The sequence below is a fragment of the Dromaius novaehollandiae genome, chromosome W (genome assembly GCF_036370855.1).
Source record: "Dromaius novaehollandiae isolate bDroNov1 chromosome W, bDroNov1.hap1, whole genome shotgun sequence".
Taxonomy (NCBI): Eukaryota; Metazoa; Chordata; class Aves; order Casuariiformes; family Dromaiidae; genus Dromaius; species Dromaius novaehollandiae.
Window position 1 is genome coordinate 43,240,597 of NC_088130.1, and position 16,864 is coordinate 43,257,460.

At 42.6% G+C, this 16,864-nt stretch overlaps 1 protein-coding gene across 14 annotated transcripts in view; it reads left to right on the forward strand.

The window, feature by feature from the left end:
• The window catches only part of LOC112987015 (rho guanine nucleotide exchange factor 28), a 133,736-nt gene extending 118,266 nt beyond the window's left edge, over positions 1–15,470 (forward strand). For all 14 annotated transcript variants that reach the window (XM_064499971.1, XM_064499978.1, XM_064499973.1 and 11 more), the window contains one exon: positions 14,367–15,470. In XM_064499971.1, coding sequence (XP_064356041.1) covers positions 14,367–14,524 — 158 coding nt within the window. In that variant the 3' untranslated portion in view covers positions 14,525–15,470. The remainder of the gene's footprint in view (positions 1–14,366) is intronic.
• Positions 15,471–16,864: the final 1,394 nt, after the last annotated feature.

Below are 16,864 nucleotides of genomic sequence, written 5' to 3' on the forward strand. Positions count from 1 at the left end.
TATTCCTATTTGTAAAATTATTCCTAAATAATAAGTCAAAATAGAATTACAAAACACATAGTGAGTATGGTTTACTGGAAAAGTACGTATCTTGTACATGGCCATATCTTGCATATAGTAAGTTTTGTGTGCCTGGTACGCGATAGAAATTTCTTGGATTTGATTAATTTTCATTGAATTATTAGGCATCCTGTAAGAAGTCAAGTCTGTTAAAAAAAAAAAACCTTAAATTATATAACTAGAAATACTACCTGGTCATGTTGCCAAGGAGTTAATCATGCTGCATTCTATTGTATGTTAAGTACAATGCAATTTAACTTCATAAATATACCCAAATGGAAATAGATACATTCCTCCAGTGCATAATTTTCCATTCATATTTTCTAAGGTAAGACATATGTCTCTTCACATAGCTAGCATCATGATTATATATCATTGTTTTATGTGTATGGGAGGGAACTTTAGTAAAGACCTTGGGGCAAGTTCCCACACAGCAGAAACTGGCACAAGTACACTCACTAGAAAAGGTGTGTCAGTCAACAGGAGGAAAATATGATTGAAAGAAAAATGTGTTAATGCTTTACACTAATGGTTATGAAATTATCTGCATGAAAGAAGACAACTACTTTAGCTAATTAGGAATCAGTGGAAATATAGGTTTTGTGTCAGACTAGACTGAGAATTGAATAAATTACTTCTTGCATTTAATTGACATGTCAGGTTAACTAGCCAGAGTGATGCCTAAGGATTTAGCTATGGATTCAACTCTTTGATTTTAGGAATCTGTGCAATTTTAATTCTTTTAAGCTTTGAAGTGAACAGCATTGCAGTGCCTGCTACTGCCTTTCATTTTTGTTATTCAGATGTTGTAGCTACAGAAATAGAGTTGAAAAGTGATAGATCTGGAAAACTTGGTTGTGAGACTTTTTTCCAGACATCTGTAGTGTTAGCATGAAGGATCTTTATGCAAGATATAATGAAAAATGTAGGTTTAAATCCGGACTGGGAGCATATCAAAAATTGTGATCTCCCTAGAGCGCCAGATGCGAAACCAGAGGGAAAAAATAGGGCTCTATTTGACTGACGTGATTTTAGTCTTTCTTAAAGGATGGAAATTTGTAAATATATGCACATTAGCAAAAGAGATGGTTTGATTTTGGCAAAAGAATCCATTCACAGTGGTTTTCATCAGAGAAAATGGTTTCTAGAGATGTAAAATTCTTAATTCCTGATAGAAAAAAACGAAAAGAATCAATATATAGCGTCCAATAACTTCAGATTTTTCATTATCTTTTATAAGACATTCCTTTCCTATTCCTGAAGGCAGATAAATGGTAATTGTTCTGTTGAATCTGTTCTTAAAACTGTAGATCAGATTCATTTGGTTTAGTTTCCTATTGATACTGTTTGAGATGAGGTCTAGAATAACACATTATTTCTCAGCAGCCTTTACACTGGTTATGACCTAATGATATTATACAAAAGTATCTGCATATGTTTGCATCAGGGAAGCTGAGAAAGGTAGTGTATGGGCCTGGCTCTTTTCTCGTTGTATTTGTGTAAGACACGTCTCTTGCAGTCAGAGGAGTTATACAATGTAAAGCTGATGCAAGTGTGATAAAAATCATATGAAATATGCTTTGAACTATGGAGTGTTAAAAGCCATCTGAAAATGTACAAGCTGTTTCCCCATGGTTCCAAGTCAGCAGAGGATTTTGGCAAGTGCTTAAGTCTCAGTAACTTAGGGCCTTATTCAAATAAGCACAGTTATTGCTGCCAGCACTGGAGGTGGTTAATGGGATCCCATATTGAGGGCTTCGTTGAATAAGGTCACTTTCATCGGTTGGAACCTGTTAAATAATGAGTAACAGGTACAAAAAAGGCCATCACAGCTCTGCATATGTGACCGTTGTCACTTAATTTTTTTTTAATATTACTGCCGTATAAACTCCTTTTGAATACATCTGACTCGCTCATCTTCTGAACTGAAACATAGTTATACCCAGTACAGTACACACTTAACATGTCTCCTGTTTGAAACAGCATCCTTTGTAGCCAGCTGCAGACCAACCCCTTGTCACCTGCAGAATAGCATGTACAGATGCTTTTCCACATATTTTGACTTTTCCTAATGTGTTTTCCTAATGTGTTTCACAGCATTTTTTTTAATAGTGCTAATACTGCTATTTTTTACTGTTCACCCTGCACAGTACGCAAATTCTTTCTGTTGTTCTTTTACTTGAGAAAAGGAGAGAAATTGTTTAAAGCTAGAGGATAACATGATAATGAAGGTCCAGATTTGTAAGGGAGGCTCCTGGGCAGATGTGGAATTTTGAGCTGCCTTCAACTTTCTGTCTTTTCTGATTGATCAGATGTCAAATTGAGAACACCCATTTAATTCCAAATGGGATAGTTGTCCTTTCTGTGTCTAGTATATTCTTTCTGCTCTTAGTATAGGTGACTGTGTAGGTATGCACAGAGCTCATTCAGTGCTCAGCATAAGTTGTAATAAAAATAAAATGAGATGGAAACATATAAGACAGTGTAGTTGAATAGCAACAGCACTTGTATCTTAAAGGTTCAAAATCACCTTGACTTAGTAGAACAAATAAGTTCTTATTTAACTCTGCAACGGATAACAGCAAAATTCTCTGCAACTGATAACAGCAAATTTGTCTCCCCTTCATACCACAGAACACCGAGTTTCATGCTCTGCCGTAAGACATCAATGTCTGTGGGACACTTGGTGGAAGTGAATCATAGGGGAAGTATTTTTTCCTCTTGGGAATAACACTGACATTTGTTTAAAGCAGATGGCAGAAGGGATTAAATCACATGGCAGAGTGATACCAAAGTGAAAAATATGTCGTTATATGTCATCTGCAATTAGTATATTTCAAGTAACACTTGCTTTTCAGCTCTGTAGTGTTAGGGGCTTATACTTCTGTTACTCCTTTTCTCATCTCCAAATACTTCTTCTCATTTCTGAACGTAACCATGGTGGATGAAGTGGTATTATATAACTTTTTAATTAAGGCAGTTAATGGTGTTCTGTTTTTATTCTGTATACTAATATAAGTACAGCATCTTCTGTGTAATGCCTGTGTGATTTTATTCTTCCTGATATCTTCTCATTTAGAGTTCACTCATTAGGAAGGAAGTTTAAAATAGAGTCACGTCTTCATGGGAATGAATGGAGTGTAGAGATTCTTCAGCCCCTTTCTTTTGAGGTGCCACTGGCACTGGAGAAACGGTGCATGTCTCTCTCGGTTTGCTCATGTGTATGGTTCCAGTAACTTCGGTGCAGTGGCTTTTGAAGTCAGTAGGATTACTAGCATCAATGAGATCGCGATGGTTTGGACTATCATCTCTTATACACAGTTATTCTTTACTTAAGTAAGGTTGTTTCAAAAGGTCTGGATTGCAGGGAGCTAGAAGGAGGGAAAAGAGCAAATTTCCAAGCAGAAGACCCTGCACAGGGAATGCTTTGCTGGAGCTTTGCTGCTGCTCCTTCTGGTTTGTAGTCGAGCAGCTGTCGCTCAGGAGTTGTGCCGAGTTGAGACTTTGGCAGCTTATCCACAGGGAGAGAGGTGATCTCTCAGGAAAAGAAGTCACAGAACAATAGAACCTCGCTAATCGCTGTTTGAGGTCAGGAAGATAGGTTGGGAGGTCCCTGTTTGTCTTATGTAATGTGATCGGTGGGTGGAGGCCTGGTTGGGTGACTTGCTTTAGTACATTAAAAATGTTTTGTATACATTTTTGTAATGCACTTAAAGCCTGAAATAGATGCACAAGTATGAATAAATAATGCACCCTAATGGCAGGGAGAAGCTGTTTATGGATGATCAAATTGTGCAAGATACTGAGTATGCAAACACACCCAGTAAAATCATGTAGCTGAATCACCAAGTGTATCTGTCTGGCTTATTTTGAAAAGTACAATCTCATTTTAATTATTTAGTTTTATATTTTACATAATCCGGGAAATGGCCTGTAGCATGTTGTGTAAAAGTAATGAAGTCATAGTAATATGAAACCTCCTCAGCAGCATCTGCTGTTAAATATTTATTGAGAAACTGGGGAAGATTGTCTGTCTGTCTTTTACTGGCATTCATCACCAGAGCACCCGCTTGCCTTCCGCAGTAGCCAAATTGCTAGAGGAGACTTCATGGAGTATCTTGATCTGCCTCCTCAGATGCTATAAAAGACTTTCCTTTGGGTGTAAATTTTTGGTGGGATAGCAGAGGACAAGAGTCTTGGTGCTGTTCTGGATGTTGTTTAGTTTAATCAAGTGAAAAGATTTACAACAGTAACCTGCCTAGGTTCCTCTAGTGTCCCCTGGAAGTTTGGTCTAGAGCTTAAACATAAAATGCTATGAAATAAATGTGATTTGACTGTATTGCTTTAGTGTTTGCCATATAAAAATCCAAAAAACCCATGTGCCTTTAAAAGCCATTGAATATACTCTGCGTTAAAGAACACATGACAGACGCAGTAACTAGTGTATTTGGCAAGGATGAAAAGAGATTTCTCTTTTAATTATTTAATTAATTTTAACTATTTTAATTGAGTTTTGCGAATTGCATGACAGTCGGTGACAGCAAGTGCTGCTGAGAAGCTGTCTCCCATGTGCAGGAACCCACCGCTACAGCAGACAGGCAGCGGGAAGGGGGAGAAGGTTCTGCGTTAAATACAGGCAGTTTTGAACTGAACCTGGAAATAAGTGGAGGACAGTATTTTAAAGTGTAAAGAGGTGGCATCACTTTTTCCTGCTCTGGAGCCATGGGCTGGGACCGTGGCAGAGCTGCAGTGCTCAATCCAGGGGCGGGAAGGCTGTGGAAGGGATCAGGCAAAAACTGAGCTGGGCCTTGTGGAGCCTCTTCAGGGGGATTTGTGATTAAGAAAACTTGTAGTAAAGGCAAGACAGAAGGAGGTGGTGATGAATTCAGGCTTATGGGTGAGATTGGTGTTACCCATAGCAGAGAGAAAGGGGAGCAGAAGGGAGGAAAGCAGATCCTGGTACCTTCCGTTCGCTGCAGAAAAGCATTTGGCTGAAGGGATAAAGACATGTTTGCTTGATAATTGTGCTTTTCTTCTGGCTTTGATGTACAGTCTTCCCTTTAGCTTTTATGCAAAGTGTTTTCACAGCAGTTATTTGTTCACAGATCATTTAGGAAACAACTAAGAAGAGCACCCAGTTCAAAATATTTGATCACACCCTGAAACTTCCTATGCTTACAATGCAAAGCTTGTGGAACGTTCAATTTTTGCTGTTTAATGACTGCAAGAAACAAACATCAGTGTGTGCTTCCTGCCAGCGTGGTTAAAAACACAGGGAGATAAAAAATGGCTGTGTTAATACTCAAACTGCAGTCAAACATTAGTGAATGTTTCTCTCTTTTGAGCTCGGTGGAGAGCAAGCATCGCTGTGACTATCAGATAAGAGGCTTTTCTCAGGTGCTAGCTCTTATAGCAGCACCCGTATTTTTTCCTACATTAATCAGTAAACAGCAACTTCTATTAAAGGGTAAGATTGGCATGTAATTGATTTGAAACAGGTGTTTGCATTATTTTTGCTTCTACAGCAACTCTTTATATTGGCTTAGTATTCCTCTGCGTCTTACTTTGAGTTTTGATCTTGTCAGCATTTATGAGAGAAAAGTGTTGGATCTGGCCTGTTGTTGGGAAACCACCATTTAAAACTGAGGTGCTTAGGAGGTGGCTGAGAGTGTTTTATAAATGACCTCCCCATGCCGCTTTTGTAGAAGTTGTGCCCTCATGTTAGGGTATTTGCCAAAGTGCAGAGCACGTTCTTTTGTCTTGCATCTGAAAGACTGCCCAAAAGCTGGGGACAAAACTGATGGTTTCCCAAGGTCTTCAATTTAATTTTTATTTCAAAGCAAACTTTTGTAGTTGAAAAAAAAGCCATAAAACATGAAGCAAGGTTAATCAGCACAATGTCTGTCTGTGATAACAGAGAGCTCCAAACCATAGTTTTGATGTGTAGATGTCCCGCTTTGTTTCAAAGGGAGCGAATTCATGGGCAGAGATGCTGTTTTCTCAGGGTTAATGCTGACTGCTCTGCCCTTGGTGAGGGAAGGGAAGGAAGCTGCGCTGTAGCACTTTACCTGTGGCGTGCAAACCAGGACGGTGGGCGAGGAACGCATGGGGATGTGTTGGCCGTTAGCAGAAAGCAAAGCTGGTTTCATCAGCTGCCAAATATTTGGAAATGCTGTTGGGGTTGTAACTTGATGGGATTTTTGTTTCTCCAGCAAGCTTTCAAACTGGAGCTTTACCTATGGACTGCAGTTTGCTTTAGCTTCAGCCCCCGGCCAAGCGCCACCTGCAGATTACATGGCAGAGCTGGGGGGCAATTGCACCTCGCTTCAGATGTCTGAGTTAGGCACCTGAGTTAAGAGGCTCCAGGCACGTACCGTGCATCCTCAGCGGTGTGGTCAACTGGATAAGATAGATGCCCTTCCCTCTCCGGGAGGGCTGCAGTTTGCGGGGCGCGCTGGCACGGGAGGGCAGCCGCGCCGCGTGGAGCAGGGGCCCGGCACAGGCAGCTGGTAACGCGTGCCGTGGTCCTTTGTAGGAAGGGTGTTCTTAGGGTTTTATGATTATTTTCTCTTGATCATCTGAGTGCAGCTGTGTTTAATGAGCTGGAAGAGAAGTAGGTCAATAAAACATGTGTTTGTTGTTAGCAGAATACCTGTTGGACCATGTGTATGTCTGTAATTGACCATCTGAAGCTTCAAAGCTTAACACAAAGACAACTTAACAGGGAATTCATACCTAAATAAATTAATATTAAGCAGTAGCAGACAGCTGGCAGGCAGTATGCCCTGCCAACGTGAGACTGTGGGTATTTAATGCACAGACAGTTTATGATTTCAAGTCAGGTCTGTTTTTAAGCCTCTCTTATTGATATGCATTAAAAACAGCTTGCCAAAAATATTTTAGAAGCTGTGTGCTTTAAGTCTAACACAACTGATAACAAAGCCATGTACGTAGGTTAAATTTTTAAATTATTTTAACCTAGGGGCATGTTATGAACTTGATGTTAAAGCACTGTCACTGACAGTGTCTGAGCTTGAGATGTTTTTGAAATGTTGTCTTTGATATCGCCAGTGTTAGAAATAGTGTGTGGTTTTGCTTGGCTTTAATAAAAGAAGAAAGGACTACATCATCACATGACTCCAAAACCTGAGGCTTTGAGACAAGTATCAAAAAAATGAGTTGGAGCTACTATGAAGCTTTATGAAAAGGCAGCTTCAGCGAACTAAGTGTACTGTATATTTCACACTATCCAAGAACTTGGTCTGAATTCTCTGACCAAAGCTCTCTAAGGAATTATGAGGTGAAACCAGAAAACAGCATCACCTTGTTTTATCTAAGCCAACAGCTAAACAAAGAACAGAAACATACAGAATAACGGCATTTCCAGTAATTTTACCGTGATCAAAACTCCAAAGTACAGACATGAAGAAGAGTTATGTTGCAGACCTTTATTATCGTAGACTTTGAATTTTCTGCTCTCTGTCTTGTAACAAAAATGTGCGCCAAAATGTGATGAGGCTAATTAACCTAGGATCTATTCTGATCTAGTTGCTTATCTGCTTTTTGTGAAAAGACCTCTTATTCATGAAGATACTTGTTTGCCTAAGAAGAGCAGCTGCTCTTTCTTCTGTTGGACTGGTTAAAAGTAAATAGCAGCATTAAAATTCTCAGATTGATTTCCTGTCTTTTCAGTCAGTTGAGAATGGATTGGGCTCTTTCCTTGGTAGCTTCAGGGTCAAAATATTTCCCTTGTGTTTTTGAAACCCAGGAGCAAACTCAGTTCAGTTTCTGTTGTAAAATCGGACCTTCTGAGGTGCTAAGGCCAGCTTCTCAAGGGTATTTGAGATCTCCCAGAGATTTGTCCTCAGATCCTCAAATCTTAGAGATGGCATTTCTATACAAAATGGGCCTAATCCTTTCTTCAGTGCTTTGGCAGCAGAAATGGCCTGGTTATTCCATCAGTGGAGGCAGTGGCTGTGCTGCCCCGGCAGGTTTTGTATTGCCCCGTGTTGTTCCGTCTCCCCCTCCTTCCCTCCAACTAGCAGATCCATAAACAACTGAACCTGCAATATGGAAAATCCATTGGAAATTGGGGAAGTTCTTAGTAGGCACTAAAAAAGCAATCAAAACCTATTATAGAGCCTTTTTCTGCAGGGAAAGGGAGAGAGGCCAAGATGGCTGGAGCTCCCCAGGGGACTGACTATTGCTAATGATTCTGGGTAGAAACCATGAGGAGCATCATTAAAGACAAGGAGCTGTGGCAGGATTGCTGGTGGGGACTTTTCAGTGGAGCTTACAGACGTTAGGCTGCCATTTGCTATTGAATTGCAATGGCAAATGAGGGCTTGTTTCCGCTGAATTCCTCTGAATGTCCCAGACCCAGTGCTATTACACTTAGAACTGTTTTTTAGGTGTCTGCTTGTGCTTTGCATTATGCATGAGTGCCACTGGGGGGATTAAATACAGCAACTCTGCCATTTCAAATAGCTTTGGGCTGAAGTTGATGTGTCAGCTGTCAGTCCAGATGAACTTGGTATAAAAACTGGCAAACTTAACTCCATGTATTTTTTTTCAAAGGGAATAATGGTTTTAAGAATCTTTAACATATTTGATGCCAGAAGTGGCATAAATCTCTCTTCATTTAGTGAAATTTTATTTTGTAAAGAGGACTAAAGCATGACATAGAGCTGTGAAAGGCACAGCAGCCTCATTCAGTGTATACAGTGTTTCTGTAAAGTCCATGTGGTGAGTTCCCTTTCTTCCCGAAATAGCTGGGAAGAAAAAGCCCCTGGTACCCAAGCTGGCCTGACCTCACAGCTGACCCAGCTCGGAGCAGGAGCTTGGACTAGAGACCTGCTGAAATCCCTTCCAACCTGCCTGCAATACTGTCAAATTAGGGTCAGAGCTGCAGGGGAAGAACTGAGGGCTTTATATCAAAAACACAGATGCTTGAGAGAGTTTTATTGCCTGGAGTATTTTCTATCCTTGCTGTAATCATCACTGTGGGTACTCCAGGCTTACCTGAAGAGCTCAGGTTTGCTGAGGGGTGTGTGTGTGTGTGTGTGTGTGTGTGTGTGTGTGTAGGAGAAAATCTGTGGCATTTATTTGATGTGGAAATGCTTACATCCTCTGACAACAAACAGAAGGAGGGAATCAGTGTGACTAATTAGTTGTTTACTCGGCTTTTTGTGCCCCCCTTTCCCCCCTCCAGGAGCAAGGGCTGTGTTTGTTTTGGGTAGGTATTGATCTCAGATTTGTGCAAATTCCATTGCTTTGTCTTCTGTCAAGGTTAAACTATGCCACAAATCCTGTCTCTTAGTGCTACAGGAAGGGGAGGGTAAGGTAGTTAGGATGCATAACGCTACTTTTTTCATTTACCTGTACTGCGTTAGCATGTTTTTAGCCAATAGCTGATAGTTCTCTGAATCTGGAACAAGACCCCACTTTGAGCACTGAGGTCCCCTTAGAAACTCTCACGAAAGCTGGCTCCACATGCTTCAGGTGTACAGTTTGCCTTTTATTGTTACTTATTTGTTGCTTAGAAATGCCATTTGTGGGATTAAGATGTTTCTGTGCAGTTGCTTGATATCTATCCTCATTACGCTAGAGCTATGCTTAAGGAAAACAGGGCAAGATTTGGATTCATTTTTAATGTTGGATTTGGCAATATGTGTCTGTGTGCGTGAGACAATTCATGATTTTTTTCCAGAATTCTGTTGAAACAGCCTCTAACTCCTTCTGAGATAATTGAGGGGAAAAAAATCCCAAACATCACAGATTTTTTTATAGCATATATGAAATGGTCTGAGCTGAGGAGAAAAGAAGGAAAAGCTGGAAATTAGTGGTATTATTTGCTATGGTGTGGCACTGCTGGGCTGAACTGGCTATATGGCCCCAAAATGTTGAAGTGCTGTCACAAGTCACCTCATTCCTGGTCTCCAACCTCAAGCACATCCCTCTGATGTGGAGTTTGACCAGCCCAACACTGAAGGAGAAGACTCGTCTGCTGTTCACTTTTGGCTAGTGTGTACTTGGTGCAGCTAGGAATCTGGCTCTTTAAGCAAGTTACCTGGGTTGTTATGGGAGAATTAAATTTTGCATAGTTGAGAAGCAGTTTCAATGTGTGCATAAGCTCCACGCTTCCCCAGGGTTCGTCTTTATCAAGGGAAGCCTTCAGATTCCTCTTCAGGGCACCTGCCTAATTGCACGCCACTGCTAGCCTTAAATTCGTGTCCCAGACCCATGCAAGTTTGCCTCGGCCAGGGCTGGTGGTGTGGAGGAAAGACTCTCCTATTTGTCACGAGGCCTTCGAACAGCCAGGTGGCTGCGTGCAGCATTGCAGTGATGCCCGGGAGCCTCGCTGGCATCGCCAGGGCCCGGCTGTGGGGCGATGCCGACCACCTCGGCTGCTGCCGGCGTCGAGGAGAGCTGAGGGCCTGCGGAGGCTCGCAGAAGGCTGTCTGAAAAGGCTCTGGGCTATACCTTAGCTTCCTTAAACCTTCAGTCATCTGGCAGTATTTTCTGCACTTGTATAAATGTGAAGAAAAAATTGTAATACTCAGCTGTAAGTGTGAGAGAGGCACGGTGCGGCCAGGTGCGGTCACCTTTGCTCGTCCTTGCTGCGTACGAGCACCGGTGGGGAGCGAGGCGGTGGGGCCGCGGGAGCCCCGGGCCGGCGAGGGTCGAAGGCGGGCGCAGTGCAGCGCTCCGGGCTCTGCGGGCTGGCGATGATGTGGCTGCTGGGCTGCTGGGCGCGCTGTTGAGCTGAGCACGCCAGGCCGCGGCAGCACCCGGCAGCTCCCAAATTAGCAGAGGAAAGGAAGAAGCAAATGGCAAATTTAAAGACTAGGAAAGGGAAGATTACAAAACTCATTTGGTGGCTGGTGTTGGCAGGTGAGTTAAGATCATAACAAAGAGGCTCATAAAAGGCAGATGGTATGGATTACATGCCAGATAAATAAGGACCAAGTTCTTAGTCATAATATTGCAGAAATCTGCAAAGGAGCTCAGGAGGTTGCCTGTGTATGCCCTGTGCTGCCCTTGGGCACCACCAGTTTCTGATGAGTATTAGGTGCTTCCAGGCAGTCTCCTTCGGTAGAAGCCCCATCAGCCAGCCGTCCTCTGCCCCGCTCGTTGCATGGACTCCTAAGTAATGCTTTTTTTGGTGGGGGGCGTTTGAGCATACTTAGTTGTTGGAGTTGTTTAGTAGGCAGCAGCTGATACTTTCCAGCCTGATTCTGAAGGTTTCCTCCCTATTTTGGAAGAGCATTTAGTGAGGAGGGTTTCTCTCAGCATCACCGTGGCTGTTCAGCGCCAAGGGCAGCGTGTGCCCCCGTGCTGCGGGCGCAGCAGCAACGCGCCGGTGAGCTTGGGGAAGTCGTCTTGGCAGCTGCCCCTGCTCTGCATAACAAGAGGCCGCGCAGCGTATCAGAAACCGTACAGCAGGTCCCCTCTCCTCCCCTCTACCTTCACCTGAGGCGCTTATTACCAGTTCCGGGCAGTTTTCCATCCCTCCCGGAGCAGCTGCTCCCATCGTGGCATCTCGCTGCCTACTGCAATACCAGCTGGTCTCTGGCATGGCACGAAGCACGAGACAGCAGGTCCCCCTGCCCACCTCCAGGCAGCCTGCGGCGGCCTGGGGACACATTGTGCTTTCGTTAGGCAGAGCCTGTCTTCTGGGCCGCCCAAACATGGCCAAAACCAGCACGTGCCCTCGTCTGTCAGATGCAGCAGAAACGTTTCCAGTCCCAGAAACCACTTGTCACTCCGGTAATAACAGGCTCTCACCTCCTCGGTACTCTCCTACTGTTCAGGTTCTCTTAATGCAACAGCTGAAAAGATAGAAAAGCAGCTAAACTAGGTACAAATCATTTATTTCAATAGCGACAGAATCTGATTTTTCCCCCCAGCTTCCATTGCTTAGTTCTGCTTCTCAGAATTGTAACAGTTGATGAGAAATGGTTTGGAAACAGCTACTCTTCTAATTGGAGGAGCAATTAGTGTTTAGTTTTGATGGTAGAAAATAACTGCATGTAAGATGTTTCTTTTCTAGGTTTTTTTCAAATTTGTAATTAGGCTTCTCCAATTATGTACTTCATAAACTTTGGAAACAGATCTTTCAAATAAGTGCTTGCTGCCTGGTATTCTTATGCACTTAACTTTGTTAAGGTGAATAGATTCGTAGGGCTTAAAAGGAGTATTAATGTGGGTAAAATTACCCTGAAATGTAAGTGTTCAAAGGATGAGGACCTTCCACTGGTAGTGCTCTTTTCAATAAATAAATAAAATCAAAGTATACATTTTCCATAAAGAAGAGCAGACATAGGATATTTCTGGTTTCTTGAATCTGTGTCTGCAAATTGTAATCTTTTTTCTAATATGGCTATCAAAAAGAAAGAAATGCAAATGTCAACTTTAGCAAAGAAGAACTCTTCAAGTAAGTTCAGGAGTCAAATCCTGCAAATCTAGAGTAACTCACCTGCAGTCAGGACTTACTCTGGATTTTCACTGAGAGCAAAACATGATCCTTTCAATCCAGTGTAAAACAAAAGAAAGGGAATTTGAGATTATTTTTCTTACATCCTGTGTCACTCCGTTATGACCAAGCACTGCTTGTGTACATCTACCTTGCCCCTGGCACAGAGCCTGCAATCTCAGTGGCAGTCACAGCATATATTCAGTTTATACTGGAAACCAAATCCCCGGAGCCTGTTTGCTCCCCTCAGCTGTGCGAATATCAAAGAGGAGAGTGCGCTGAAGGCAGAGGCCGTGATACGATGTGTTTCCACATGCCCGTCGCGTAATCATCTCCCGCTGCTCCGCACGCCCGGTGGCAGGGAGGCAGCCGGAGCAGAGGCCGAGGCTTTGGAGGGTGCCAGCAAACTTGTTTATCCTTAAACTCTCGCCTCCGTGAACAAGACTGGGGAAAGCTGCATGTGTCTGGGGAATGCTAAATGTGGGTAGGTGTCATTTTAAATTGCTACCGTTCAGAGTGGCACTGCATGTACAAACAAGCATTTCCTGTATACTAGATTTTGCTCACACATTTGTGAGAAGGGTTAGGGAGCAGGGCAGGCACAAAATGCCTTTTCACCTCTGCACGAATGACAAAGGGCCCCAGGAGCCCCGCGCTGGGGTTGGTGGCTTCTGGCATTACCTGTGCTGACTGTGGGAACGGTGCCAAGCTCTGCTTCTTCCTGCTTGGTCATTTTTGTAGAGTAAAGAGTGAAAAGTTAACCCTCCTGAAATAATAGCAGAAGTAGATCGAGCTGGGATTACAGTCCAAAGGAAGGAGCAAGCATTGCAGCCCTGTCCATTGCAGGCAGTCGGTCTTCTTCCCTGAGGGTCACGATATGTGCTTCCTTCTTACGCAGCTTGCTATTCTGGTAAATGTTGCTTTGCAGAAATAAAGATGCAGAAATGCCAACTACAGTATAGTTCCTGAGGGCCTGAAGTGGTACACAAAGCTGAGTAAGAAAAACCCCCAAACATGGTTGTTGTTTTTGAGTAACCTGCAGATGATAGCAAAAGCCTTCAAAGCTCTACCCTGAAAAAGAAGTATGTGATTCTGTTTTCCCCATCTAAAGGAGAAAATTTGAAAGATAACAAATGGAGATCCTTGTGAAATAATTTATTAGTGTTTGGGAGCAGGTATTATCTTTACTTCACACCTAAAGGATTGAAACAAGAAATAGAGTAGGTGGCTTGCCTGAACTGACACAGAAAGTCTTGGCAGAGAAAGTTGAATGATTATACAGCTATTACAGACTGCAAGTGCAAGTCAGGTAGACTTAGCTGAGATTTACTCCCTTTAGTCTTTTTCATCCAGAAAAAAAAGGCTTGCAAATAAACTTTATGTACCGCTGGATGCTCTATTAATTTTACAAATGAGTTATCTTACTAATAAAGGATAATTATGTACTGTATGTTGCCTTCCAGCCCAACTCTTAGAGCATTTATGCCTTTCCATTAGTGTGTGTCTGGTTAGTAAAGTATGAGTATAAAACTCTTTTATAGATCATTCTGAACGTTCTTTTAGTACTATTGCAAATATAATGACACTGATCCAAACTGTTGGATAACAGTGGGAAGACTTGAACAGATTTTTGGAAATCTGGATAAGATGCCTTTCTCTAGGCTTTAGTATAATTCTTTATACATAAGTGTTTTCCTTTCTAGATAGATGCCGTAAGCTAGGAAGTAATGGTTTAACACGCTGCTAATCAAAAAGTCATTATTTGCTCTTTGTGAGTGCAGGGGCATTGAAGAAAATAGATTGTTACATGGCTTTCTCTTGTGTGTTACAGATCTAAATGCGTCACAGGCCCAGGGTCCCCAAACAGGCAGTCCAAACCATGGATCCATCCAGCCCCTGCGAGCAGATGCGCTGTTGAACCACCAGCCAGAGAGCCAGCAGGATGCAGAAAGTGGAGACAGAGTAGAGGAAAATATTGTTTACCTCTGATGGTTTATTTTCTAATCTCAGTATCACCTTGGCATATAATTGTGTTTGCTTTTCTAAATGTATGTAGTTGCTCTCTGTATGACCAAATGGCTTTAAGGATAGTATTTAATATTCAGTGCAAAATTTGCCCCACGATAAATATAACAATTAAGTTATTTTGAAGCCTTTTTTTTTATAATCTTTAATTTATGGCGTGATTTCAAATGCTTCACAAGAAGCAATGGGAAGCAGGGGAAACATAATGTTTTGGAATCATAAAGATGCCACCAAGAGCTGTGAATGCTGGTGTTGCTTTTCTCTTGAGTCCTCTTTTTCAAAGGGCAAACTCAGAGGTATGCTATCTGAGATTTCAGAGTATGGATCAGTAACCTTCTAACAATTGTGATATTACGCAAAAAGACAGCAAGATAAGAATGATGGCTATAATCTTTGTTAAAATGCTCTATCTACCCTTAACCAGAGGGCTATATCAGGTTGTTTTCCTTGTCACTTGGCTCAGAAACTGCTCAGAGGAGGATGCTTTTTATGCTGTCAGCATTAATTGCTAGCAGGTGTTTGTTCATGTCCCAAAGCTTATCATCAGTTTGATGGTATTACCAGTTTCTGTGCAGAGATGCTGTAAGTCAGTTTGTTATTGTATTATAACTGCACCTTATTTCAGTAAGTGCCCGTACTTATATTTGCATTAAAATTTACCAGATGAAACCTTCTCACTGGTCAAAGGAAAAGAGGGGGGGAAAAATTGTATTCTTTTAGTTTAACTGAACTCCTTTGAAAGTCTGCTGCTTTTCCATGTAGGAGCTAGCTACCTTTTTGCTTTCAGGTTCACAAGATCATCAGTGTGGTAGGCAGTAAGAAACCAGGACCTGTTTTGTGCCTTTTGTTTTTCAGAAATCTTTGTATACTTTTGTTGAATTGAATAAATATTCTGTGCCTCTCCCTGCAACTGTGATGCAATGTCAGGTCCTCCAAAGAGGCTTGAAAACAGGAGGAAAAAGTTTCCTTCCCCACTTGGCAAACCCAAGGCCATGCCGCTCCAGCAGGCGCGGGCAGCCCTCAGCTGGCCATGCCCTCCGGACTGCCCGGGGGCGGCTTGGTGGGGCCCATTAGAGCAGGAGTAGTGCAGCGGGAACGCAGGTGCACAGCTCCCGGATCGGAGCTGCCTCGCGTTCACCCACCTCGCGGGGCAGGGGAGCGCAGCATTGCTCGTGCACCCTTGCCTGGATAAGCCTCAAGTGTCATACGGTTTCTGCTTTACGCTGAGCCATGCATTGTGCAAAACCTCTTGCAAGGAGCAGAGGTTTAGATGGTAGATGTTTGTCAGCACGGATTTCCTCTTGTGGAGCATTCTCCTGCAGGGATTGGCGTGGTATTGGGAATATTCAAAACTCATCCTTTCTGAGTTGCTTGTTACTGGGCTGCCAGGCTTACGGGTTGGCTGCTGTCTTGGACTAGCAACTGTGCCACTGACTTTCTTGACAAATAGGTCCTGATTCCTGCTGATATTAATTCGTTTGCCAGTGGCACCAGGGAAAGATGAAGCCTACAAATGTATTTTCAAGTTTCTATTTTCAACCTTCAGGATTGTTGCTCACCTGACAGCACTACTTTGATGCTACTTATGCTCCATAAAGGCTTTTTAGAATGTAAGAAAGTCTTTTTTTACTTTCTTTAAATTTCGCAGTTAGACAAAAGTTAAAGTGGGAATCCAAAATCCAACCTCTTGTTGAGGGTCCTAAAGTAAGAACAGTCCATAACCTCTCTATTTGACTGGCCAGCAATGTAATTAAGGTTGCCATCCGGACAGCTTTTTGGCAAGTTTCTGAATAGCAGGACCAGCTCCTGCAATGCAACTCATCTCATGCTATGTGCGTTACCCACTGACCAGTGGGAAACTGGGAAAAAAATGGGCAGTTTTCTTTGCACTTGCTCACTCTGCATTTTATTATGCCTTCACTGAAACATCTGGTACTGGTTACTGTCAAATACAAACTGCTGGATGGATGGCTGCTGTCCCAACCCGAGATGGGAATTGTTATGTAAGTACCTCGCAACTGGGAGAGGAAGCGAGGATGCTGCTTCTCTCATCAGTTTTAATTAAGGGGCTGGGAGTCGAAAGCAGCTGGTCCGTACTTCAGCTGTCGTGAAAATTCCTCAAGTCCTCTACCATCAAGCAGCATCTTACTTTGCTCACCTGTGTTTACAGCAAGACTTAAGGCACCAGAGGAAGGCAAAGGCAGGAAACAGGTGGCCTCTAGATTTAGGTATTTTAATTGTAGAAAATGTTTAAACTATGGGCCAGGGTGGTTTCAGCAGGTGCTCTTTATAGCAAGATGTATT